The following is a 26,921-nucleotide window of genomic DNA, read 5'->3' on the forward strand; positions in this document are numbered from 1 at the left end:
TGCAAATAAAAAAGACATGTCATCTTTTACTTTTTATTTCGGGACCAATAAATTAGAAGCAGAGGTCCCCATGATACGACCGCTGCTAAAAGCATGAAAAGTACAGAAAGTTAATGGAATTTTGGACCAGCATATGCCTCTCTTTGTTTATTTTAGGGAAAAGGGTCATTTATGCCCTTAACGTTTGACTCGAAGATCAAGTAAGCCCTCAACGTTCGAATATGCCCCTAACGTCTTAAAAATTGAACAACCAGCCCCTCCGATTTCGACAACCATGCCCCCAACGTCTCACTTATAAATCAAAATCAGGGCCTGCTTGTTCACTTTTTAAGACGTTAGGGGCATATTTGAACCTTTTCGAACGTTAGGGGCTCACTTGATTCTGTAGACAAACCTTAAGGGCATAAATGACCCTTTTCCCTTTATTTTATGACCTCCATATGTCCGTCCCATTAAAATTTTAGAGTTATATTTAAATAAAGTTTTATAAAATAAATAATATTTTATTTGTTTAACAATTTAATTAAAATTAAACTTAAAATTTCTTTAGTTAATTATACTTTCAAATAAAATTATAAAAAAAGTCATTTACAAATACAATAAACCTTAATAAATGAATTTAGAGGACATCATACTGTCAAAAACAATTTAACTGTAGTGAAAACTAGAAAAAGAAATAGAAAAACATTAAATACCAATTACCAAATAATAGCATGATTCAAACGGCAACCTTGATGAACTAGTTTCGTGAAAATATCATTAGAATTTAGGATAAACTGATTATTGTATATTTTAATTATATGTGTTTTGATTAATTGGTCTTTACATTTTATTTTTACTTTTTATAGTCCTCAAATAAAGAAAAATATAACTTTAAATCTTTCATTTTGTGTCTGATAAGAGCATGCTCTCAAACTTCGTTAACTAATAAAAAATTATAAAATAAAATTTAACATAGAAAACACTATTGAAGTTAAACCTATTTTAAAGTCCGTAAACTAGACAAGTCTTATTAACTAGCCTCTAATCTTCAATTTCATTTTTTTTAATTCCTAAACTATTATTATTTATCGTTAAATTAGGTAATTTTTTGTATATCTGTCCATCATATTAACTAATTGAAAACCACATAATTAAATTTCATGTATGAAAAAAAAATATTATTTTTGTTAACTATCTCTGCTTCTCTCTTTTTATCCTTTTTACATAGTAAATGACAACACAAAATAAATAAATAAATAAATAATATTTTCACAAATTAATAAACATAAACAAATTTGAAATTAAACTCAAAACAGATTCAAACTATTAAATTTGACTCGAATAAATTTGAATTCAATTGATAATAAATAATAATTGATGGAGTCTGTCTTTTTAATGGGGGCAGGCCTGTAAAATTTAATTAGACTGCTGATAGGACAGTGGTTGTCTAATGAGCACTCTGATGTTTAAGTCAGTATTGAGTTGAAGAGAGTATTAATTTCGTGTGTGCATTTATTTCATCTTCTTCCTTTTCTTCTTCTTCATTATCTATTTAGAGAATGTTTCTCGAGCTTCTCTCTCTAATTCTAGATATTGCTTTTCATCTTTGAATTTTTTAAGATTTCTTATTTTTGCATTGCCCCTTATCTTTCGTTTGATCCGCTAACTTTGTCTCCAAGTATTCAGTTGTTTTGCTTGCTGTTTTTTCTTTGGGTTTGTGTATCATTTTTTTTATGTTCTTGATGTTCTTCATTTTCCTTTTTGTATTCTTTGGTTTTGATTTGTCATTTTTTTGAATCGAAGATTTTGTTGTTTATTCCTCCTCCCTGCCCCCCCAAACTTCTAAAAATGGATAATAAGAAAGAAAAACGCGATATCGCCATGGACTTATTTTAAATCCGTCACTAAAATCCGTCGGTAAAACACAGTTTTTTAGTAGTGCCGTCAATAAATATTGAAACATTTATGATATTAAATGTATTTAATTTTTTTAGATATAAAATTCAACCAATATATATATATATATATATATATATATATATATATTTAAAAACGTAAAAATATTAATATCTTATGAAAATAAATTATTGTACATATAAGAGACTCACTTAGACTTATTTTTGAAAATTTTTAAATTATTTTTGAATAATTTGCGAATATTCCAAATTCATGTACATTACTCCGAAATATAAATGAATTTATCTATAAGTTTAAAACTAGAAATTAAAAGGCATACATTTATATAGAAATATAATTTTATAATCTTTTGCTCCATATATGAAATTAATATAATTTATATACCCAATCAGGATATGACTTCATGTATGACGGCCATGAAGTCGGCCTCAAGTCCAGTCCGAACTTTCCAATTCGTCCAGTAATTACCCTCAATTATATGCTCCACTTCTTCCATTTATATAGGGGTGAATTATTCATACCCGTCATTGTCTCAAATATGGGGCTTTATAGATTGATAATTCGGTTGCATGCGCCTTCCCAATTTTTTGGAAAAATGCTCCATTCTTGCTCGAGGTCTCTCCTTTGGGACGCGTGAATAACTTAACATTCTCATAGTGCATACCGTGTTTGCTCGCCTGTTGGCTTTTATCGGCCGAATATCCTTTGTACCCTAGCTTATTCGCTTGAGGAAATTCAGACCTCCGGTAACTCTATTCAGCCACGTCTTGTCCAAACATAATCTTTAGTGAATCAGCCCCTATGTTCGCCAAACTACCGAGGTCCGATTTAATCTCCCTTTAAATAACTGTATGGTCATTCATCATTATTCTCAATATATATGACATTTTTTGTATCAGATTTGCCAATTTTCCAATGCGATCTCATTCCTCATGGATTAAAAATCGGCATAGGAAAGTGGTGGCCGAACGGGAGGTAGATCACGTACATACGAATCATCCTCAAGTCCAAGGGTCATGCCTCTGATTGGAGGGTCAACGTTATCTATACGGAGGGCGCAATAGGTCCTTTAGATAGTTGCAGCGCCGTCTTATACCTTTGGCCATGATATCTTCTATGTATGAGTCGGAACCTTCTAACACTGCGTTAACTGCTCTTTGCACTGCTCGGTTAGTAGACCAAGTATACCTATAGCTCTTCTTCGTAACATCAGTGTTTGTGCCTACTGTAACATGTGTCCCTAGTGGAGTCGTCAAAAAATGTTCGAAAGAAAATGTTTTCCAGTTTGAATTTTTGAATTTACGTCTGAGTCTTCATGATTGGATGCTTTAATCGGATCGTATATAAAGAACAGCCACAAGGTGGGATTAATGTAACCTCTAACTAAAATTATGTAAATCGACATAAGAATCTTGAAATTCAAGCGAAAAAGATATCAAAAGTACACATAAATTAGGTTGTTAATTCAAAGATTGGGATAAAAAGTCCAAACTACTGTTTTGTTTGATTAAAATTGTGTCTTGTCATACAATAATACTTCAACTATCTATAATCCTGTTTAAATTCCTAATTGCACTAAGAAATCCGGCCTGAACTGGTTAAGTAAAACTATATATAAAAAAATTCAGTTTATATTTATTAAAAGACAGACTAAACTAGATTAAAAAGGTTCAACGGTCTTAAAATTTTATTTAGACATAATATTTAATTTTTTAACTTACTATTTCAGACTCCTAATATACAGTCATTCCTTAAATGAAATTTTATTTATTATTTCAAAAATCTAAATCTCATATACTAATTAATCAATATAACCTATTTGATTTAAATATTGAAAATTTACCACTTGAAACACAATTAGTAATTAAAATAATTTATTATGATTTATTAATAAATATTAAATAAAATTCAATATATATATTTCTTTTTAAAATTTTAATTATTAATCCATGTTTTCATAACCTAATGGCTTAATCTCAAATATAAATTAAATACGACTCTAATCAATTTGAAAAAAAACGATCTGATTTAAATATTGAAAAATTAGGCACTTTTAATTCAGTTAGTCATTAAAATTATATATTACTACTTTTGTTTTTTTACTTGTCTGTTCATTTAAAGTTGCACATATTAAAAAAAAAACTGGACTTTTTATCTTAAAATATAAAAATAAATACTAATATAATTCTAATAGTTAATACAGGAGATCTCTGGTTCGAAAAACTTAAAAACCAAAGTGCTAGCCGATTTCCAGTTGAACCGATCGGTCCAGTCCGATTTTAAAAAAAATGATTACAACAATTCTCATCAAGGTGGCAATTTTGAGATGATATTCTATAAACGGAAAAACAAAGACGTCAAAATTTGTATACGGAAGTGGGCAACATAACGGTTCCTGAAAAATTAAATTTAAAAGCAGAAGAAAGGCTGGAGATAGGAGCAGTGAACAAATCCACCACAACGACTCCCAGAAATAAAAATAGACATTATTTTAACACTCGCAAACACTTGTTTTTATACAATTTAATAGAATGTTTAAGAACCCAAATTATATCAACACAATCACTTGATTAGAATCCAAGTGTAACCTCTAACATGCTCAATTTCAGAAACCACAACACGATTTCTGAAATTCAACAGAGACGCATTCTCTTAACATTCTGAGAACTACAAATTTCCCAAATTTCAGCAAATCTTCCAAGAATTCTACTGGCAACTAAAGACCATTGGAGAATCGCTAAAATGAACAGCCGAGGAAGAACATGCTCAAATAAAAAACAGTATTACGTACGTTCATGAAAAAGAAAATATTTCTTAGAACAAAAATAAATTACGAAAAATTAACTCAACAAGTTTTCGTTCAACATAAGTGACAACTGACAATGAATCTCTGTAGTTACCATGCAACAGGTCAAAACCAAAACACCACAGTAAATTTAAGTGCAAGCTTTAGAGCAGTTTAGCGGTAGAAGATCAGGAAGTACCAGTAGAAATGGTAAAGGAAGAAAGAAGACGCATCTTTAACAATTCAGAACAGAAGTTGGACAGACGACATTCACAATTCCAAAAATCAAGAACTAGGTGATCGATGACGTATTCGGACAGTTTAATTTCCGATAATAGCATCCATTAAAGATATAAAGACTTACAGTCACATATTCCATTATCATCACAAACACAATCCACATAGCTTACAAGAAAAACAACAGAAGCAAAGTTACTTTTTTTCTTATCAAACCAACATCATAAAAAACATAACAGCTTAAATATATTCTAAATTTCAAACAGTTTCTGCGCCAACATAAGAGGGGAATTTCACCAGGCAGAGATTTTGTTGTAGCTGGTGCAGCTTAAAAACCATGGATTTTGATGTTATCCTTTTTCACAATTCCTGCCTGCCAAATAAAGTAATATATTCAGAATTAGAGATATCCGAAAAATCAACATGAGTGCACAACAGAAAATATTACAAAACGTTATGCTTAAATCAAATTCATCATCATCGGTATAGAAATTTTACCCCAGTAAGGAAACTAGACACGTTCTTTCTTTGATCCCCTTGAAGTTGTATAACCTATACATAGACATACACACATGAGAAAGAGAAGAATAAATACAGATCATTTAAACAGTTATATGGAGATCATATACACACCTGCCCTAATTCCGGGTCCTGCACGACTGTACCATTGCAGCAGAATTCCTTCTTTAGATCTTTGAGTATCTTGTTGTAACTGAATTCCTTCTTCAACCCCTGCACAGTTGTCAAGCTTTTCCTACCATTTCTTTGCTGTATACGAATATGCACGTACTCTTTTGCACCAGCGCCAGAGTCTTCAGCATTTGCATCAGCAAAAGGATCTGCAGCCCAGCATGTTAGTTAGATTTCTCATGTAATTCAGCAATAGGCGCATGGAAAAAAAAACAAATAAACAAGTGATATCTTTCTCGACTTAGCAAACGAAAAATTAGCTTCTACATATGATCCATAATCTTAAACTACAGTTCGATCAGCTAATAGTCCTCGTGTTCAATTAAGCTATTTCCAGCACAAAGAAATATCAAATTACAAAAATTTAGCACAAAAAAGCTAAGCTTACTTACCGAAGGCAGTAGGAATCTGGGATTCGAGCTCAGACATGAACCTTGGCTGATCGATGAAGCCTAACAACCAGAATGCTCAGATCTGATTTACAATTTGCACTAAACTATTAGCAACTCAAACAGCAAATTTGAAAAGAAAAGTAAAGTATGTAGGTGAACAGCAGAAATTTCACACTGGCTAGTTTAAGATTTCTAGTCACATATTCAAACTAAAAAAGCACTATGCTATCCTTAAATGCAACTGAGAAAGCTTCAATCTAAACAAGAATCACGAAAAAATGCACTTCTATTTTCTATTATGACAGATTTCTATACACAAATTGTCGATAACCGCTCCTTTGTTTATCTTATTCCCTTAAGAATAAGATGCAGATTATTAAGATGTAGGTAAAAGACCAGCATCATCAGTTTAGGATAAATCACAATTCACAACTTATGAAACTAGAGGAACATACACCAAAACCAAATCATAATTCCTTATCAAAACAAAAGGGTCTTAGAAATTAGAAATGATTAACCCTAATTAATAATTACACCCACAAACAACAAAATTCATAATTTATTCTAACAGTTACTAATTCCTAATTCAATAAAAATCATACAATCCACTCTAATAGTAACTTCCCAAACAAGCAATAAAAAAAACAATTAATTAAAAAAATTCAAAATTTATCATACACCTGATCCAATTCAAAGAAAAAAAAAATAAACATCCGATAATTCACAGATCAAAGATCACCGAATCAAACACATACCTGATCGAAGATTTAGGGTTTCAAGATGAAAATTCTCCGGAAAAAAACAGAAACCCTAAGAAAAAATCAGATGCTAAGCTCTGTTCGTTAAGGTTGTTCGGTCTCTGAATTGTATCCACCAAAACAAAATACGAAAAAGAAGACTTATGATTATATTAATATATTTATATTTAAAAAGGGTGGGACTCTATTATTTTTATTTTTTTCCTTTTTAGTTAAATTTTTAAAGTAATACTAGGTCGGTTTTTAATTTTTTAATTGCATACAGTTTAATGTGCATGTATAAAGGGTATTTGGGGATGTTTGGTATTATACTACAAGTAGAAAATATTGTCTTGCACGCGCTGTGGTGGTTGGTTGTGATTGGTCAATGTTGTACGTGGCGTACTGTGCTAGCGAGTAGTGTACTTGTTTGTTGTTGGTAATAAGGGATTATAGTGAAACTAAGGGTAATTTTGTCATTTGTTAGAAATCGAAGGTCGAGGAAAAAGAGAATTTTCCTTTTTTGTTGTGGATAGACATGAACAAGGAAAAAGTTTAAGACATGGCGTAGTACCAAAGCAATTCAGTGAAACGTCGTCGTTGTCTTATCCCTTTCATGACATGTCTTTTTCGATCTTCACGGAGGACTAGGTCGAAACGCTGCCGTTCTTATTTGTACTTCTTCCTAAACTTTACATGGATGAGTAATGAATAAAGGATCAATTTACCTCTTTCAACTTGGCACAAATACTTTGGCAAAAAAAAAAATTTGGCACAAGTAATTAAATGAGTCATTTTTGCAATTTTTAGATAAACAGACTCAAAACTTACGTTTTTGTATTAAAAAGTTTGGAGAGTGAGATTTTATTTTTTTAATTAACTTAATTAATTTTAATTTAATTTAATTTAAATTAATTATAACCTAATTAAAATCCTAATTAATTTAAATTTTCAATTTTAGCTCCACCATTACCGACCTCTCATACTCCAGCCACGACCGCTTTTTCCTCTCATTCCGACCAATTACCACCTACTCCGCTAAGCACTCCGGCCGCCATCAACAACAATGTTCATCACAAAGAGGAAGGACCGAAATGGCTCATCCTCATATGAACTCGATTTGGCAAATTAAATCACGAATTTTAGCGTGATTTGCAATTACAATACAAACTTTAAAATTTGGCAATGTCAATAACCAATTTTTATTTTTTGATATACCGAACAATCATGCAACAATACATGCCTGCATATTACAATATCCACGTTAGTGTTTTATTTATCTCGGTGTACCAATTTGACAAAAAATGAAAGTTAGTTACTGACATTGCCAATTTTCAGAGTTCGTGTTATAATTGCAAATCAGGGTGAAGTTCGTGAGATAATTTGCAATTAACCCTTTAAAAATTTAATGAAATAATTGTTAAAATAAATAAAATTTGACATTATTAGGCTTAATAGCGTAAAAAATCACGAACATTAGCGTGTTTTGTAAATTTAACACGAACTTTTTATTTTGGCAAATTAAACATGAACTATTATTTTTTTGTAAATTTAAACACCAAATAATTTTCCGTCAGAAAAATGTTGAGGTGCACACCAGAATAACCACTGTTTCAGTGTCCACATTAGCATTTTTCTGACAGAATCAATACTAAAATTGCAAAAATTCAAAAGTTGGTATATTAATTTGTCAAAATTAATTTCGTGTTAAATTTGTAAAACACGCTAAATTTTATAATTTTTTATGCTGTTAAGTCTTATTTAAATATGTTATATTCATAATCATTAAAATATAATATATAATATTTTTAATACTACATGTTTAATTAATTTTAATTGGATTAAATCAGAAATACATATTTTTTATTTTGTATATGCATAAAAATAACTTATAGTTTAAAATTTAATTATAGCATATTTATATATTTTATTTATTAAATAATATACTATATTTTAGTATTTACTAAAGATAAATAATAAGAAATTATTAAAATAAATGAGACATTTAATTTTTTATTTAATAAAACAAAATAAAAGGAAACAAATATAAAAAATTGCTCAACCAAAAAAAAGGAAAGATTCATGAAAGCATAATCACATAATGATTACGTGCTGGTATACAATATTACGTTAACCTCATCACCTCCAAAAATTAATCACCATCACCCTCAGCAGAATACGTATAGGTATTGAATTTTCTGGAGTCGTTTGTATTATTTCATTTTGCTCCTTAAATTCTGAATTATTTCATTTAAACTCTAAATATTAAAATTACAAACAGCAAAATGTTTTTAGTGATTATGTCAAATAACTCAAATATTTGCATGTCATGAAGTAATAAAATGAAATAAATAAAAATATAGCAACCGTTAAAAATTTAATATCCATTTTATTGATTTAAAAAGTTATGAAGTGGAAAAATCGGATTGCCACGTATTCTTGGTGAAATTAGCACTAAGAAACTTCCTCTTATAATTTCAAATTTTAGTGTCTAAATGAAAATAATATGAAATTTCAATATCAAAATGAAATAACATAACATTTAATGACTCCAAAAATATACTAATTGATAAATCACCCAACAGAATCCGAGCTTTAACGAACTGCACACCACAAGCAAACAGAGGTCAGAAGAAACTCCGGTGGGGGTCACCGGACGTTCACTCCGACGCTCAAGTAAGGTTTTGAGGTAGAGAAAGAAGAAGAAGAGAAAAAGAGTATTCTTAGAGTGGAAAAGAGAAATTACCTAGGGTTTGTCCTTAAACCCTCTATTTATAGTTAAGGTTTAAGGACAAACCTGCCTCGCTGGCAGGCTGTGAGACCAGTGGTCCCAGAATTCGGTTATGCTCACGTGGAAGAATATGTGTGTCAGAGGGAACATTCCTCACGTACCTGTCAGAAGATATTCTGTGGTCCCAGGATCTGGTACACGAGCGTGTGCTTCTGGGCAAGACCTCGGAACCCGGTCAGACGCTGAAGCTCGGGTAACTTGGGAACCAAGTTATCATGGTTCTGGTATTTGAGGATGTCTCGAAGCTCGGGTCTTATGGTCCGGTCTTTCGGTTTTATGAACCCGGAGCTCGGATCGGGTTTGAGGCGAATGTAACCCGGAGCTCGGATAGAATCGTGGGTCCAACCTTATCAACCCTGAGTATCTCGGATTATGTTCGAATACCCGTCGATTCGGTGACCCCCCAAGTCGCATGATCTATGATTCTGAGAAGGTCAGACGTAGCTATCAGGTCGGCGAAATGCTTGACTTAGCGATGTTCGTTTCTGGCGAGGTTGCTTCGCCCCTATTAGATGTGCTACGTTATCACTAATTAATAGCAAAACGTGGAAGCAAAACTCTTCAGAATCCTATAAATAGCCTTAATTACCACCACAATCAAACTCACCCATAAAAACATTAACAATGGCTCCAAAGCTTACAATCCTTCTCCTTGTGGCATTTTTCTTCCTGGTGGATGCATCCAATACTGAAAATCCAGTTGATCAGGAAACCTGTCGTCAACAGATTCAAAAGCAGGGGATTCTCAGGCAATGCCAGTCATATCTCACAGAGCAGCGGGATCTTCGCAAGTGCTGCAACCAACTCAGTTCGATTGACTCAAACTGCATATGCTTAGGTTTGAGTCAGCTTATTAGGCTGATAATGCAACAAGGTCTGGTGCGGGGTGAGGGCATTGCCGAGGCTATCGGAGTTGCTCGGAATTTGCCAACGGAATGCAATTTGTTATCAACCCGATGCGAAATTAGGGGAATTTGAAATGGACGATATATATGAATATATAAATGTAACATTTTAAATAAAGATCATCATTTTTCCATGGTTTTGTAGCTCGAGAAATTTTAGGGGTCATTACTCATAATTAGTCATGTAATTATGTGTATGTGCTATACCGTCGCAGAGGCAGATGAGCAAATAATTATTACGCAAATAATTATCAGAATAAGGTGGACAATACATTAATAAAAAAGAATTTAGTATATATAATTTTATCTAGTTTATAGTTAATTAAGGGGAAAAAAGGGGCGCAATTGAGAGTAGCTTCGCCCATGAGTCAGGTACAACATGTATAAGAATCGTGCCAAATATATTAACTTGTCAGTTAGAAGGTGTAATTGGTAAAATTAAAAATATAATTAAATTATTTAATTTATTTTAAAGGTAGTGTCATAAAAATTCACTAACTTCTCACGTTTTCTCATTTTTAATCACACCATTTAAAAATCGTCATTTTCATATACCAACTATCAATTTTTTCCAAATTCATACACCGTTCAAAATAAAAATTGCTGACGTGTCACAATCTGCCTGCCAACTCAGCAATATTCATCAGATTTTGAAATGTATATGAATTTGAGAAAAATTGATATTTCGTATATGAAAATGACGATTTTTAAACCGCGTGATTAAAATGGAAAAACGTACAAAATTGTGAATTTTTATGACATTAACTCCTTATTTTATAACATTATACAACATTTGAAATTTAACAATTTTAATGAACGTTCAAAATAGTGTCAATCAATAATTAATATATTATAAATAGATAGAGATTTTTTTGAGATTCTTTTAGTGGTAGGTTAATTTATTGTAAAATAATGGATTAATTATATATAAAATCACCACCTTTACACGAATTTTCAAAAATAACACGACCTTTAAAACATGTCAATTCAAGGCATCACCTTTCATTTCTTTTCAAAAACAACATGTACACGTTTTTTGATAAAATTTTGCTGACTTGGACACCCGATGAGAGTGCCATGTGTCACGCCACGTCAGCAAAAATGCCACTAAAAATGTGCCCGTGTTATTTTTGAAAAGAAATGAAAGGTGGTGCCCTGAATTGCCACGTTTTAAAGGTCGTGTTATTTTTGCAATTTCGTGTAAAGGTGGTGATTTTATATGTAATTAACCCTAAAATAATAGTAATTCAAGGTCTAGTCCGCATAGAAGTTCTTTCGCTTCTTAACATCTCTTGTTTGCTTTGTTAGGAGGAGAAGTCGAATATTCATATTATTTTTCATTGCCACTTTGCTCGGTTTAAAATTTGATTTTGGATTCTCGCAATCCGTTGGGTGGCTCCCTCGTCTCTTTATCAGTTTTTTTGATTATTGGAGTTACTTCGCTATCGTTCTCTTCGGCAATTGATATAGTTTTTTGGTATGGAAATTATGGAAAGTTAGAAATAATAGGTTTTTAAGCATGAAGAAGTGGACATTGATTCTTTGGTTTATTTCTTTATTTACGAAGCGATGACCTATTATAAGAACAACAACTCGGGTTTTAATAATTCGGTTGATGTTTATAAGAATTTGGTATTTATTTGTAAATGCCTAATAATTTAAAAAACTCCGACCTTATATTTCTTTTTTTATCCTATCCTGACGTTAAAAACTTGTCAATTTTATCCAATTTTGGATTTTATCGTTTCAATCGTATCCCAATTTTTTAATTTTTGTTAATATTTTTACTTAAATGATGAAACATTCAATTAACCATATTTAAAGATGAAATTAAATTTATTTCCATTCAAAAAAGTACAAATAAGTCTTTTATTTTTTTAAAACTAACTAAAAACCATAATCGAATTAAAACTAATTTAATTTTTTAATTAATTTAACTAAATGTAAATAAAATTTAAACATGTTGTTTACGTCGAAATTAAAAATATGACCCAAAGGCTCATAACGCACATTTTTCTTCTCAAGAGTTAGAAAAAGCTATAGTGATTAATTAGCCAGAGGTTGACTCCAAAGGATTGGCCAGAGGTTACTTTATAGGTTTGGTCAGAGGTTAATGTTAGAGGTTGACTCCAGAGGTTTTAATAGAGGTTGACTCAAGGTTGGCCAAGAAGTCAAGAAAACAAAAATATTTCTTCAGAAGGTCCATAAAGCTCAAGTCCATCTTCAAAAGAATAAACCCATGATTAGATTTGTCCAGTTAAATTATGTTTAATTGGCCAGAAGTCTAAAAACATTTTGTCAGAAAACTAAAGCGCATGTGCTTTTGTAAAGCGATAGTTCAGATGACCTATGCAGTTTCTTAGAAGTGGGGAAGGATGTGAGAACGTGTGCAGTTGAAGATGAGCGACAGTTTCCAGAAGTGCTAAAGGCTGTATATAAGAAAGGAGCATGAAATTTTGAAGCCCCCGATCAATCATCCAAAAAAACACGCCAAATGCTAAAACACTCAAACACTTGTAATCTCATTTTCTTCAATCAGTAAACACATTTACGGTTGAATTTCTGTATTTTCTATTCATGTTCTCTTGGCATTAATTTTTGGAGTACTTGTAATAAGGTTAACCAAGCCCCAATTGTTTGTTTTAAAAAGTCAAGTTACAAATGGGAATTAGTTCCTGGCACGCCCACAAATTCACACACTTGTACGGTTATTCATTACAATCGCAAAACACCAATAATACATGTATAATTAATATATGTTATACATGGAGAAGGTTTTTGAATATTTTTCAAATAAAAAAGACGTCAATTTAATATTTTAAGATACAATTGAAACGATAAAATGCGAAATAGAGTAAATTAACAAGTTTTCAACGTCAGGATAGGATCGAAAAGGGTTATAAGATCAATGTTTTTTAGAGATTTTTACAAAAATATCAGAAAAAATGAAAGACTTACTTTTTTAACATGTAAAACAAAGTTTTTTCAAATATACCATATTTGTTAAAAATAATTACAAAAGTACCATAATAGTCTTAAAATATGTACAAAACTATAAAGAACCACATGTGTCTTTTAGCCACTGAAAAGTGGGATATTGTTTTACATTTTTCACTTTAAACCGATGGCTAAATTAGAGATTTAACCTTATTTTTTTATAAATAAACTGTTGATTGATTCGTCATAATTATTTTAGTTTATCTTTGGTTTATTTTTTGTTTATTTTTTTATATTATAAATATAAACTTAAAAAATATTTTATGCATCGTTATTTATATTTTGTTAATTTTTTTTAAAATAAAAAATCTGGTATAAAAGTAAATAAAACTAAAAAATCATGTATAAAAGTAAATAAAAATAAAAAATCTGGTATAAAAGATAGTCTTTAGAAAAACATAGTAAAAAAGAATTTTTTTTCAAAAGAAATGGTATTTTTAGTAAAATTCTCTTTTTGTTTTAGAAAATATTAAGCCTTTTGTAAATGCTTATAGTCGGTTGTTTTTTTTTTTCGAAAAGGCTTTTTGCCGTCCATTCATTTACACTTCAACTAATTCAATAATTATTTATTCAAAAAGTATTTATTCAAATTCATCAAAAAAAAAAGTATTTATTCAATATGACAAACGAATAGTTCTTGGTAGAAGAATATATATTTGCCTAATTTATATTCTCCCCATCGTATTGATTTAAGTGTTTATGGTCATGAGCAGACTTATATAGAGTGTGTATGGCAAGAAATGTCTACCAAATAAATTTAAATTTTTAAATAATTCATCAAGATGATTTAGTAGTATAGTTGTGTGTGTGTGTGGGGGTTGGGGGGTGGTGGTGGGGGTGGTGTAATAATCGATCAAAAATCAAAAATATTTGATATGGCAATCTAAGAGTTTTCCACTAGGGCTGTATATAAATCGAGTCAAACAAGGCTTTGAGATTTCAATGAATAGATTGTTACATATTTGCTTTGTGTCTGTTGATCTTTGAAAGACGTGATGAATGATTTTGTATATACTTTACATGAATTAAATGTGATTAAATTTCAATATTCTTGAGATGCTATGCTTGTAAAGATGTTAATTTTATAGGTAAATTGCGTATTAGTATACCAGATCAAAGATCGAGCATCTGGTTGAAAGAACAATGTAAATCAGGCATAAAGGCAACAAAAAGACCATCAAGGTCAACTCAAACGAATCAAGAAGCAACCGGTAAAAACCGGTCAAAGAACATAAAGCAGTCGCTACACCGGTTCTGTACCTGCCGGTGTGAAGCCGATGTAGGTTAAAATTTTATTCAAAAATATTCTATTTTTTTGAACTTTTTTTATTTATGGTTTTAATTTTTAAAATCATCAATTTCAGTTTATTTTTCAATTTTCAGTTTCAATTGTATCCATTTTTGTTCGGAAAAAGTTCAAATATGCTCTTCATGTGGCTTCATATTGTTCTAATATACCTTTTTACCATAAAAATTTCAAATTTGAAGGGCATATATTTGAACTTTTTTTCACTGCATGCAATTTAAATAAATGGCTATAATTAAAACTGATGATTGGAAAATGGGCTAAAATGGATGATTTTGAAAGTTTGGCTATAAATAAAAAAATTCAAAAATTTGACGTATTTTTCAAAGGTTAATTTTTTTATTATTTTATTCATGCCCACTCTTATTTTATTTTCATCAAAGTAAATTCGCTGCACCGCCTAACATTTACGAATGGGTTATTGCCAAAATTTATTAAGAACAGTAAATTTTATGGTCAAAATTTTGGAAGTCACCAACCATAATTTTTTAACAAAATAGTTATTGAATTATAAAAAATTACAAAATAGTTATCAAATAATAACATGTTTTATAAAACGGTTACCGAATTATAAAAAGTTACAAAATGATTACTGAACTCTCAATTTTTACAAAAGGATTATCATTTTGATGATGTGGATAAGAAAAATATATATAAGACACTAAGCTGGTAATATTTTTGTGAAAAAAATCATAATTCGGTAGCCAGTTTATAGCTTTTTATAATCCGGTAACTGTTTTGATCGGTAACTATTTTGTAATATTTTATAATCTGATAACCGTCCGTTTTGTAAAAAAAAGTTATAGTTCGGTGATCTCAAAAATAGTTAACCTGTAAATTTTAATAAGACTCCTAAAAATTTAACTAATTTTTATTATTTTGCTTAGGCCTCACTTGGCTGGAGGTAAGTTTACTAAAGAAGTTTATCTTTCCGAAAAATAGTTTTTTTTTTCTTACTTGGTTCACTTTTGCCGATCTACTTCCCGAGAAGTTAAAGGGTTGACTTCCCTTTGATTAAGCAAATGACTTCCCTAACAAAACTTAGGTAATTAAGTTCATCTTTTCTAATTAAATAAATTAAAATACTATTATATTCCTACATTTAATTAGCCAATTTAGTTATTGAGGATAATATTGTCTTTAAATTTTAATTGATTAAAAATAAAATATAACTTTCCGGAAAGTTATTAAGTGAACCAAGTAATGCAAATATTAACTTCCTCCACATTAATTTTTTTAATAATTAATTTTTCAAAAAATATAATTCCTGAAAATTGTTTGTTTTTGAACCAAGTGAAGCCTAAGTGTATTTGAGGTGATTCACTACAAGGCATTTTCAATTTAAGAATACTAACGTAATAAAAGGAAACAAATATAAAGGATATTAAACTGCCTATATCACTGAGTTATTCCAATATTATTAAAAGGGTACTAACTTTTAAATCGTTAAAAAATGGTCACTAAGTTATCAAATTATTTCACGTGATGTCACTCGAGGCAAAATGTACGGATAATAAACTCTCTGGGTCACTAAGATTACCTTGAATTACAAAATAATCACTAAACTTCATTTTGTTACAAAACAGTCATTGAACTATACCTTTTGTTACAAAGGGGTGTCACTCATATAAAACGCAATATTTTTGCTTACGTGGCAAGCTAAAATTACAAAAAGGGACATAGTTCAGTGACCTTTTTGTAATAAAAAGTATAATTCAATGACTTTTTTGTAATTCATGAAAAGTTTAGTGTTCTTTTTGTAACAATATTAGCTTGAAAACGGTGCGTTTTATATGAGTGACACCCCTTTGTAACAAAAGGTATAGTTTAGTGACCATTTTGTAACAAAATGAACTTTAGTGGTCATTTTGTAATTTGAGGTAACCCTAGTAACCTAGGGAGTTTAATATCCCAAAATGTACCAAACTTTTTTACGTTTTATCCTACGTGGCATGTCATAATTATAAAAAGGTGTATAATTCAGTATCACTTTTTAATAAAATGATATAACTCAGTATCCATTTTGTAATTTGCGATAAATTTAGTGACCTTCTTTTAAGACAATGACTTTTCTGAGAAATAATTTGATAACTTAATAACTATTTTTTAACAATTTAAAATTTAATATCTTTTTTATAATAATAGAATAATTAAGTGATTCAGAGAGTTTAACATCCCAAATATAAAAAATTGCTCAATCCAAGGAGATATTTATGAAAGCTTAATCACATAATGATTACGTGCTGGTATACCATAATACATTAACCTCATCATCTCCAAAATTTATCACCGTCACCATCAGCACAATACGTATAGGTATTAAATTTGTTGGAGTCGTTTATTTTATTTCATTTTGATCCTTAAACTTTCATTATTTTAATTTAAACTCTAAATTTTAAAATTATAAACAAAAGAATTTACTTTTAGTGATTTTATGTCAACTTAAATCTATGGGACAATCAAATATTTCTCTGTCATGAAGCAATAAAACAAAATAAAATAAAAATTTAATGACCGCTAAAAATTTAATATTTTAATAAAAAAATCTTACATGAACCTAGTTCGCCACATATAATTATATATCATTCACTTATCGTGTGACACATGCCATTAATAAATATGATAACCAATCAATGAATATCACATTAATCGTAGTTTTTTTAATTATAAATTAATGTGATATATTGATTTGTTGCCATATTTATTTGTGATAGGTCTCACATGATAAGTGTATGGTTTACAATCTTATGAATCGAAGTAGATTCATATAAGTATTAATTAAAATAAGTTAAAATTTTCATAATCAAAATGAAAGAACGCAAAATTTAGTGACTCCCAAAATTTAATAGAAGCGCAATGCCTTGAAAAATTCGATCTTTCAGCCCATTTTCAATCCTACCTGATGTTGAAAATTGGTCAATTTTACCTTATTTCGCATTTTATCATTTCATTTTAACCCCAATTTTTCATTTTTTTTTGTCAATTGTTTTACTTAAATGATGAAATCATTCGATTAACTAAGTTTAAAGATAAAACTTAATTCATTTCCATTCAAAAAAGAACAAATAACTTCTTTATTTTTAAAAACTAATTAAAAAACAATAATCAAATTAAAACTAATTTAAATTCTTAATTAATTTAACTAAATTTAAATAAATTTTGAAGATATACAATTAATATATGCTAGACTTAAAGAACATTTTGTAATTTTTTTAAATATAAAAGATGTCAATTTAATATTTCAGGATACAATTGAAACATAAAAATGTGAAATAGTATAAAATTGGTAATTTTTCAACGTCAGGTTAGGATCGGAAAGGGGTTAAAAGGTCGGGTTTTTTTAAGGCATTAGGCCAATTTAATACCAAAACGTACTATCAGAGAAGAACTCTTAAAAATCCTATAAATAACCCTAATTATCATCACAATCAAACTCACCCATAAAAAACATCAACAATGGCTCCTAAGCTTACCATCCTTCTCCTTCTAGCATTTTTCTTCCTGGTGGATGCATCCAATGCTGAAAATCCAATTGATCAGAAAACCTGTAGTCAACAGATTGAAAGGCAGCATAATCTCAACCATTGCGAGCGATATATCATGAAACAACAACAACAGCATGTTCGTCTGTGCTGCCAACAACTCAGGCAGATGGACTCAAACTGCATATGCTTAGGTTTGAGTCAGGTTATTCAGCAGCTAATGCAAGGAGGTCAGATTGGGGGTGAGGGTGCTGCCGAGGCTATCAGAGTAGCACAGAATTTGCCGGCGTTATGCCAATTGTCACCAAGCCGATGCGAAATTCAGTGAATTTGAAATGGATGATATATATGAATAAATGTTACATTTTAAATAAAGATTATCATGTAATAGATGTGTATGTGCTCTACTGTCTCAGAGGCAGCTGAGCATGCAAATAATTGTCGAGAGCCTTTCAGGATAGACCATAAATTAGTACTTATGTATCAGTCTGCTACTGTGCTGCCATGAATCGTTTTGTTGCAGCCTAGTATAATATATATAATATTTGAGCATTAATTTATGCTGTTTTTCAATCATTTTTACCATATCTTTTAGAAAAAAATTAGTTCTCTAGAAATAATTATTTGCAGTTTATTATATATATATACTAGTTTTCTTCGATACGTGTGTTGCACGTGATTTTTTAGTTTTATATTAAATATAATTTTTATTTGAGATTTTTCACATAATTATATGATTTTATATTATATTTATATTCAATATATTAGTAAGTTAACATATAGAAAGACCCTATTATTTTCCAATAAACTATCATGCTATTTTTTATGATTTTGATGTTATTAAATCTCTCATATATTAACATAAATTTATAATTAAACTGAAAAGTAAATTTTTGGTGATTTGAATATTTTTATTTATATTAGGAAAATGTGAGTTAATTACTTTAACCACTCCATTAGTAATTATATAAGTTTTGTCTCTTCCAAACCATATTTACTTTTTTACTGCTTTATTAAATAGAATAGCTTGTATTTTGGATTTTTAATATCAACTAATATGATCTTTTTTTATTAAAATTATTATTATATAATTCTATTGACCAGCTTCGAACTATCATAATGTTAGTAAACCACTTTTTTTAATATGGTCGAAGCAAATCTGTTTAATTAACAAATATATAGAAATTTATAGGTTTTTTGATTTTTAGTTTAAAAGACAAGAAAGGATATCGAATTAAAATAAGGCACATAAGATAAGAAAATATCAAAATTTTGGCATGAATATTATGAAATGATAACTTAATGTCAAATAAAGGTCATAACATTCGTATATGCACTGGCGGAGCTTGACTATAATTTTTAAGGGGGACAAATTAAATGTTCAAGAATATAATTTAAACACAAACAAATAAAATTATAAATATAAAAATTAAATAAATTTAGACATAAATTCTAATTTTTTAAAAAAAAAAGACAAATAAAAATACAAACTTGCTCGTTGGTATTGGTTCTGAATATTAATTAAATTCAGTCTCAATGAAAGGTTTTGGATGAATTAGTCTTAGTGAAAATGGAAAGTTTAGATTACTTAGGTGTTTTATTAAGGATTAAAGAGATAAATCAATACTGAATTAATTTTAAAAATTAAAAAAATAAAGATAGTATTTAGTTATTTTTTAAAAATTTTGTGTGTTGGGGGGGGGGGGGGGGGGGGGGGGGGGGGCATTATCCCTCCATGCCTTCAAAAAGATATGCCACTGCGTATATGTAATTTCTGTCAGAATTAGAAAATACCAATATTTATTGGATTTTTTTTAACATGTTGTGCGATTCTTTTTAAATAACCATTTATTTTCAATTTTTAATTCAAGTAGTCATTATTAAAATTTTGGTGTTTAATAGATATTTGGACTATTTATTTGCTTCTTAATAATATTCTTTTGTCAATGAAAGTTGCGAATATGTGGCTGAATTACTATCAAACGATTAATTTGCACATTAAAAATGACAAATAGTCCCTATATATAATTTTAAATTTATGTTTACCTAGTCACTTTTTTAATTTTTTTCTATTCAATAGACTCCCTTAATAAATTTTTGTTTATTTGATCCTTTATAAAATTTGATGACATGGCATATTTTACTGTTCGGTCTCACGCGTGTTCCACGCAAGTGCTATGCACTTTTGTTCCGTCTAAAAAGGACCTAAAAGTCCAAATAATTTAAATATAGGGACAAATTAAACACAAAAGTTTAAAAAAGACAGGATAAACAAAATTTTAAAAATACAGAAGCTTAAAGATGGATTTTACTATAGTAGAATATTAAAACGTAATTGATTAGAAGCATGCATGAAAGACCATGATCAACATTATTTTTAGGAGAAACCATTTCTAAGCTAGATTAGTTTGACATTGCAGCTCTGTGGTAGTCCACAAAAAGAAGAAATTTCATTTCCCCTCTGCATTACCCCCTCGTAATCTTCCTTTTGTATTATCCCTCGCTGACGTAGTCCCCCGGCCATACCTTCGAGTGCCTCGCATTGGCATTCTTCAGGTACTTGCCTTATAAGACTGCAGCACTGCAGCTGAAGATTTATGGCAAATAGTTTCATTTTTATTTCGCTCATCGGCTGTCTCTCGCACGGGCAACCATTTCCTATCATGTACATCATACAGTCTCTCAAGTTGTACTCGCTTTGTTCTATCCCACGGCATTGCTCGCTCATGTTCGCAGAAGAAGATGCGTAAGCGGTGATGATCAAGAAAACAGAGATGATTGCTACGGTAGGAATAAAAGTTGCCATTGTTATGAGGTAGTGTGCAGTGATGAAGAAGATGAGATTTGTATTTATAGGATAATTTGGAGATTGCATGTAAAGTACGTGGAATTGTGTAAAATGGTGACTCATTTTGTGCTTACAGTACTACTCCTACAGTATCAACAAGCAATTTCTCGTCATTGAATTTAGGGTCCGCTATACACCTTTTTACAAAACAGATTTGCAGAGACGGTTATTTGTTTGGTTTGGGATTCACGTGAGCGTGAGAGAGACAACCAAACCTTAAACTTTAAAATGTTTGGTTTTATAAAGAATTTTGAAGAAATAATAAAGGCAAATGGGCTGAAAAGCTACCCACTTTTTACTTTTTTACGTTTCAATAGCACCTTAAAATATTAGATTGAACTCTTTTCATTTGGATAAAATTCAAAACAGATCCTTCAATTTTTTTTCAAAAATTCTAAATGTCATATGATGTTTTAAATTATACATACAAACCCTCTTCTCCATAACAAATAAATATATAAATAAATAAATTAAATAAAACGTCATCGCCTCCCTTCAGATCCGCCGCTCTCCGTCGCCACCTCCGTTCAAACGCCATTTCCGCTCTCCGTCGCCAGTCTTCCATTGAAGACGAGCAGATCTTGTCTTCCATGGGAAAGACCAAATCGTCTTCCTCAAGGAAGACTAGCGAATTTGCTGGTCTTCCTTGGGAAATTAGACGAGAGGAAGACCAGATCTGCTGGTCTTCTATTGAAGACCAGCAGATCTGGACTCTATGGAAGACCAGCCGCTCGTCTTCCATGGAAGACGAGCAGCTCGTCGTCGGTGGAGATCGGAGATGGAGAGCGGCGGGTGGTGGCGGATAGTGGATTCCGTTTTAAATATTTTGTGAATTTTGAATTAAATAATTAATTATATATATATTTAATTAATTTTTTATTTAGGATTTGTTTGAAAGTTTTATGAGTTAAGGAATTTATCTGAATTTGTCCAAGTAGAAAAAGGTATAAAATAACCCTTAAATTTGATTGTTTTATAAAATTTAATCCTTATAATGATAAAATCATCTATATTTTAATTTAGGATGCTATTGAAACGTAAAAATACGAAATAGGATGTAATTGATCAAATTATAAGGTCGGAGTGTTATTGAAAAAATAAATAAAAAGTGGGTAGTTTTTCAACGCATTTGCCAATATTAAACTGCCTTGTGTTACTATCTCACATTGCTTGAGAAAGTTCATAATTGTGATTTTAAATTGTTGAATGGCTTTAAAAAATTTGAGGACACTCTTTTAGAACACCACCGAACACTCTTATTGAAACAGCTTTAATTTTTTGAGGATTGATTATTTTTGCAGATATGCAATGATAATATTTATTTAATATTTTTTTGATAATTAAAATGATGGCTGTTTATAAAAAGTAATAAAATGGTTATCAAACTTGTATTTTTTTCTAAAATAGTTATCAAACTATAATTTTTTTATAAATAATGATTACCGACTTGATGTCTGATTATACATCTTTACCTCGCCCACATCAGCAAGCCAGTAACCTTTAAAAAAAAATTATAGTTCGGTAACTACTTTTCAATTTTTTATAATTTGGTAACCGTTTTGTAAAACTTATATTATTGGTAACTATTTTGTAATTTTTTACAATTCGGTAACCATTATGTAAAAAGGTTATAGTTCCGTTGATGGGAGTAGAAATACTCCCATTTATAGGGTGTTTTCGGAGTCATTATTTGCATTTTATTTGTCGTTTTTGAGTTTATTAGTGCCTTATTATCATTTTGAGTGTTTCAGGAGAAAAATGCATATAAGGCGACTTTTGGAGCGTTTTTGGTGTTTTCTAGAAGTCCCGGGGTCAAAGAGTGCGAACAAGCGATATTTGGAATTAAAGGATGTCATTTTGGGGCCAAGTTAGAAGCAACCCGCTCGCACACACCATGACAGACCAGTGTGCGAGTAAAAAGGACCAACTCAGGAGCTTTTGAAGAAAATCAAGTTTTGGCCAAGTCAGGAGGTGTGCGTTCGCACACTTCCCAACCCGAACGCACACCAACCCGCTCGCACACTCCATGACAGATCAGTGTGCGAGCAAATCCAAGGAGTTACAGGAGAAATCAAGAGAAAATGGAATTTTGGCCATCTCAGGGAGTGTGCGATCGCACACTCCAATACCCGTTCGCACACCTTGTGCAGAAGTTCGCCAAACGGACAAAAATGCCCCTGAATCAATTCCGAAAACTGCACAAACACGAGGGCAATTGTGGGTATTCACCAATTTCGACCTAATATCAGATTTTAGCTTCGGGAGCCGTATAAATACTAATTTGTAACATTGCACGAGGGTTCGCTTAATTTTTCATTAGACATAAACCCTATATTAGAGTTTTCTTATCAGTCGATTATCGAATTCATCGTTTCTTCATTATTTTGTTATCGATTATCATTAGTTTATTGTCGAACAAGGTACGATTATTATCAATTTCATATTCAGTATTTTATTCAATTTTAACATGAATTCTTTAATGATTATTTTTAGTATTTTCATTATTATGTGTAGCTAAACCCTTCGTTGGGGATTATAACCCAAATTAAATAAACACCATAACAAAGATTAATAATCCCTGCTTTTCTCATTATTGTTAAACACCAATTTAATTACAGTTTTTGCTTACTTCAAATTATAATTGATAAGTTCTGTCTTTTAATTTTTCATTCAAACAATATTTGTCTTTTCGGCTATTCAAATTGAGTCTTTCAACTGGTTGTCTTTAGAGCTTTCCTTGTGGGTACGATATCCGGACTTCACAGTCTGTATTACAAGTTGGCATACGTACGCTTGCGTATTTTTACCAACATCCGTAACCAGAAAAATGTTTAACCCATTTTTCGGACGTCTAGTTATCTCTAACGTCTTAGTAAAAATGATTGTCCTAATAATTTTAAAGTTAGTATTACGGTTTCTAATCATTACCATTTTTATTTATTTTCTAATATATACACTATTTCTTTTTTTTTTATAACAATATACACTATCTCTTCTAATCAAAAGAGATACCATAACAAAAACAAAAAGGCTAATAGTCTTAAGAACTATCGACTTTTATTGTGTTTTTAAGTACACCCTGATTGATGAGTCAATTTGATCCTATTTCATATTTTTAACTTTCAATAGCACCCTAAAACATCAAATCGAACTATATTCATTTTGATAACATTCAAATTAAAAATTTCACATTTATCAAATATACGAAATATTCTTTGATGTTATAAATTATACAAAAAACTTTCTCCACAAAATAAAATAACAATATTAAAACTAAGAATTTAAATAATTTTATTTAACTTAGTGAAAAATGTAACTCCGTCACAACCTTCCTTGGACCTTTGCCGCCTCCCTCGAACCCTTTACCGCCCGTCCACCCTCTGACCCGCCGCCATTCTCCACGGGAGAATGGCAAGAAGTTCGGCTTGTCCTCCTAGCAAATATTCTCAGAGAATGTCTGCTCGTCCTCCCATAGAGGAGAAGCAGATCTGAAAGACGAGCGGCGGCGGATGTGGCGGGTAAGACTAAGGCGGTGTGGATTCGGAGTTGGAGGCGTCGAAATATCAATTTTTTTATTTTATTTTATTTTTAATTATATATTTTTCTCATTAAGTTCTTATTTAGGACTTATTTGATTTATTAAGTTAAATGACTTGTTTGAATTTGTCCAAATAGGAAAAAGTATGATATGATGCTTTGAATATTTTCATCCTTATAATAATAAAATCGTCTCATTTTTTCAATTTAGGATGCTATTAAAAGTTAAAAATAGAAAAAGGGGTAAATTTGCCGGTTTCACATCGTGAGGATATTATTGAAAAAAAGTTGGTAGTTTTAAAGACTATTAGCCAAACAAAACCCGCAATATTACATCTTCTTTTGCTCTCTCTGAGCAATGTTCTTTTCGGTATTATTAAAACGATATTGTCCTTATGCCAAAAAAAAGAATGATATTGTCCGGTAAAGGTGTATTATGGGGGATATTAACTCCTTGGGTCACTCAAATCTCAAGAAATTTCAAAAAGGTCACTAAAGTCAATTTTTTTACAAAATGGTCACTGAACTATGCCTTTTATTACAAAAGGGTTCACCCATATAAAACGTACTGTTTTCATGTAAAAACGTAACATTTTTGCTTACGTGGCAAGCCAAAATTACAAAAAGGAATATAGTTCAGTGACCTTTTTGTAATAAAAGGTATAACCCAGTGACTTTTTTGTAATTCACGAAAAGTTTAATGTTAACAACAGAAACATTTCTGTAATAAAAGGTATAGTTCAATGACCATTTTGTAAGAAAATTGACTTTGGTGACCTTTTTGAAATTTCATGAGACTTGAATGACCCAGAGAGTTTAATATCCGTATTATGGGCTATCTTACTTTAGGGACTACGAGATCTATAAAGTGTCTTGCCGCCAGAATGTTTTGCGGCTTCCGCTCTTCTATGGAAGAACAGAGGTAAAAAAAAAGGTGAAGGCGGCGGCGGTGGGACGCCCGAAAAACCGTGAGATTGCCGGAAAATGGTGAAAGCGGCTAAAAACCAGTGTCGATGGTGGGAGTCGGATGACTAAGATAAAAAATTAAGAACATACCGGGTTATTTTCAATAAATTTATTTAGGTTTGATTGACTTATTTTTTTTATTAAATTTAAAAATTAAGTTGAAATGATTTAAAATTTGAGAGTGTAAATATTACTTCAAAAAAAATCTAAAAACTTATTTGCAATTTTCATCTAGTATTTGCCATGATGGCATGTGTGGCATGTTATGTAGGCGCCACATAAGTAAAAGCGAGTGCCTTTTGAAGGTTGGACGACATTATTGAAATAAAAATCCGTATTTTAAGACGATACAGATAAAATTGAAAGATTTAAACTTTTGTGTAATTTTCTTCAAATATTTGGCCTATCTATTTTGATACAGTTTTTATCTTAGAGAATACATAATAATTAAAACACAATAGTTTCAGAGAGAAATTTTTAGATAGACTCAGTCCACCACGTTATCCGTAAACTAAACCTATTATATAATGACACGTCACTAAAATAATGACAATTTTTTAAATTCGTTTATTATTTATTTACACATTTGAATAACGATATTACAAGATTACTATCATTTTAATAATGTGTCATTATGTGATAGGTTAGTTTACGGGTGACGTGGTGGACTAAGTCTACCTAAAAATTTCTCTACTTTCAGATTGCGGTCCTACTCAGAATTAAACTTCGAAATTACATATAATTATGTTATTTTTATAAATTCTTGGACATTTTATTCATAAGCTGAATGATGTACGTCCTTGTTTTTGATAGTTTTCAGATAAAAGTTGTTAGAATAGTAAAATTTTAAAATACGACTGATTGTCATACACAACCATGCATGAACGGACGGCCATGCTCACTCAGGCTACTGATACAACTTTATTTTTACCAGAACCATAAATAAGCTAGATTGTTTGGATATCGCAGCGGCGTTGTCCACAAGAAGAACCAATGTTACTTGCCCTCTGCATTGCACCCTCGTACTCTTCGTTTGCTATCACCCCTTGTTCACGTAGATCCGCAGCAATAGCTTGGAGTTTTTCGCATCGGCTTTCTTCACGTACTTGCTTTAATTGATCGCAGCACTGCAACCCAAGAAGTAAGGTAAATAACCTCATTTTGAATGGCTTCATCCGCTCTGTCTCGCATGGGCAACCATCTCCCATAATGTACATCTCACAGTCTCTCATGTTGTACCGTTCCTCGTGGCATGGCTCGCTTACGTTTGCGAAAAAAGACGCATTGGTCGCGGCTGTGATGATCAAGAGAACAGCGACGGTGGCTACCGTAGGAATGAGGTTCGCCAT

General features: G+C 30.8%; 5 protein-coding genes across 5 annotated transcripts; 2 read left to right on the top strand and 3 right to left on the bottom strand.

The window, feature by feature from the left end:
- Positions 1–5,028: 5,028 nt before the first annotated feature.
- On the bottom strand, positions 5,029–6,911 carry LOC126670480 (protein translation factor SUI1 homolog 1). The gene is made up of 5 exons (XM_050364222.2): positions 6,759–6,911; positions 6,004–6,085; positions 5,555–5,760; positions 5,420–5,473; positions 5,029–5,294 (listed from the first exon to the last, which is right to left on the bottom strand). Exons 2-5 carry the CDS (start codon positions 6,038–6,040, stop codon positions 5,250–5,252), a joined length of 342 nt encoding a protein of 113 aa, XP_050220179.1. The 5' UTR covers positions 6,041–6,085; positions 6,759–6,911; the 3' UTR covers positions 5,029–5,249.
- Positions 6,912–10,153: 3,242 nt separating this feature from the next.
- On the top strand, positions 10,154–10,570 carry LOC126670656 (2S seed storage albumin protein-like). Its single transcript, XM_050364433.1, has one exon. It carries the CDS (start codon positions 10,156–10,158, stop codon positions 10,507–10,509), a length of 354 nt encoding a protein of 117 aa, XP_050220390.1. The 5' UTR covers positions 10,154–10,155; the 3' UTR covers positions 10,510–10,570.
- A 7,617-nt stretch (positions 10,571–18,187) lies between these two features.
- LOC126670600 (2S seed storage albumin protein-like) lies at positions 18,188–18,781 on the top strand. Its single transcript, XM_050364371.1, has one exon. The coding sequence runs from the start codon at positions 18,196–18,198 to the stop codon at positions 18,547–18,549; it is 354 nt and encodes a 117-aa protein (XP_050220328.1). The 5' UTR covers positions 18,188–18,195; the 3' UTR covers positions 18,550–18,781.
- A 1,838-nt stretch (positions 18,782–20,619) lies between these two features.
- LOC126668146 (2S seed storage albumin protein-like) lies at positions 20,620–21,027 on the bottom strand. Its single transcript, XM_050361360.1, has one exon. It carries the CDS (start codon positions 21,025–21,027, stop codon positions 20,620–20,622), a length of 408 nt encoding a protein of 135 aa, XP_050217317.1.
- A 5,391-nt stretch (positions 21,028–26,418) lies between these two features.
- Positions 26,419–26,921, bottom strand: LOC126668147 (2S seed storage albumin protein-like). Its single transcript, XM_050361361.2, has one exon. It carries the CDS (start codon positions 26,919–26,921, stop codon positions 26,520–26,522), a length of 402 nt encoding a protein of 133 aa, XP_050217318.1. The 3' UTR covers positions 26,419–26,519.

Source organism: Mercurialis annua, linkage group LG2 (assembly GCF_937616625.2).
Source record: "Mercurialis annua linkage group LG2, ddMerAnnu1.2, whole genome shotgun sequence".
Classification (NCBI taxonomy): domain Eukaryota; kingdom Viridiplantae; phylum Streptophyta; class Magnoliopsida; order Malpighiales; family Euphorbiaceae; genus Mercurialis; species Mercurialis annua.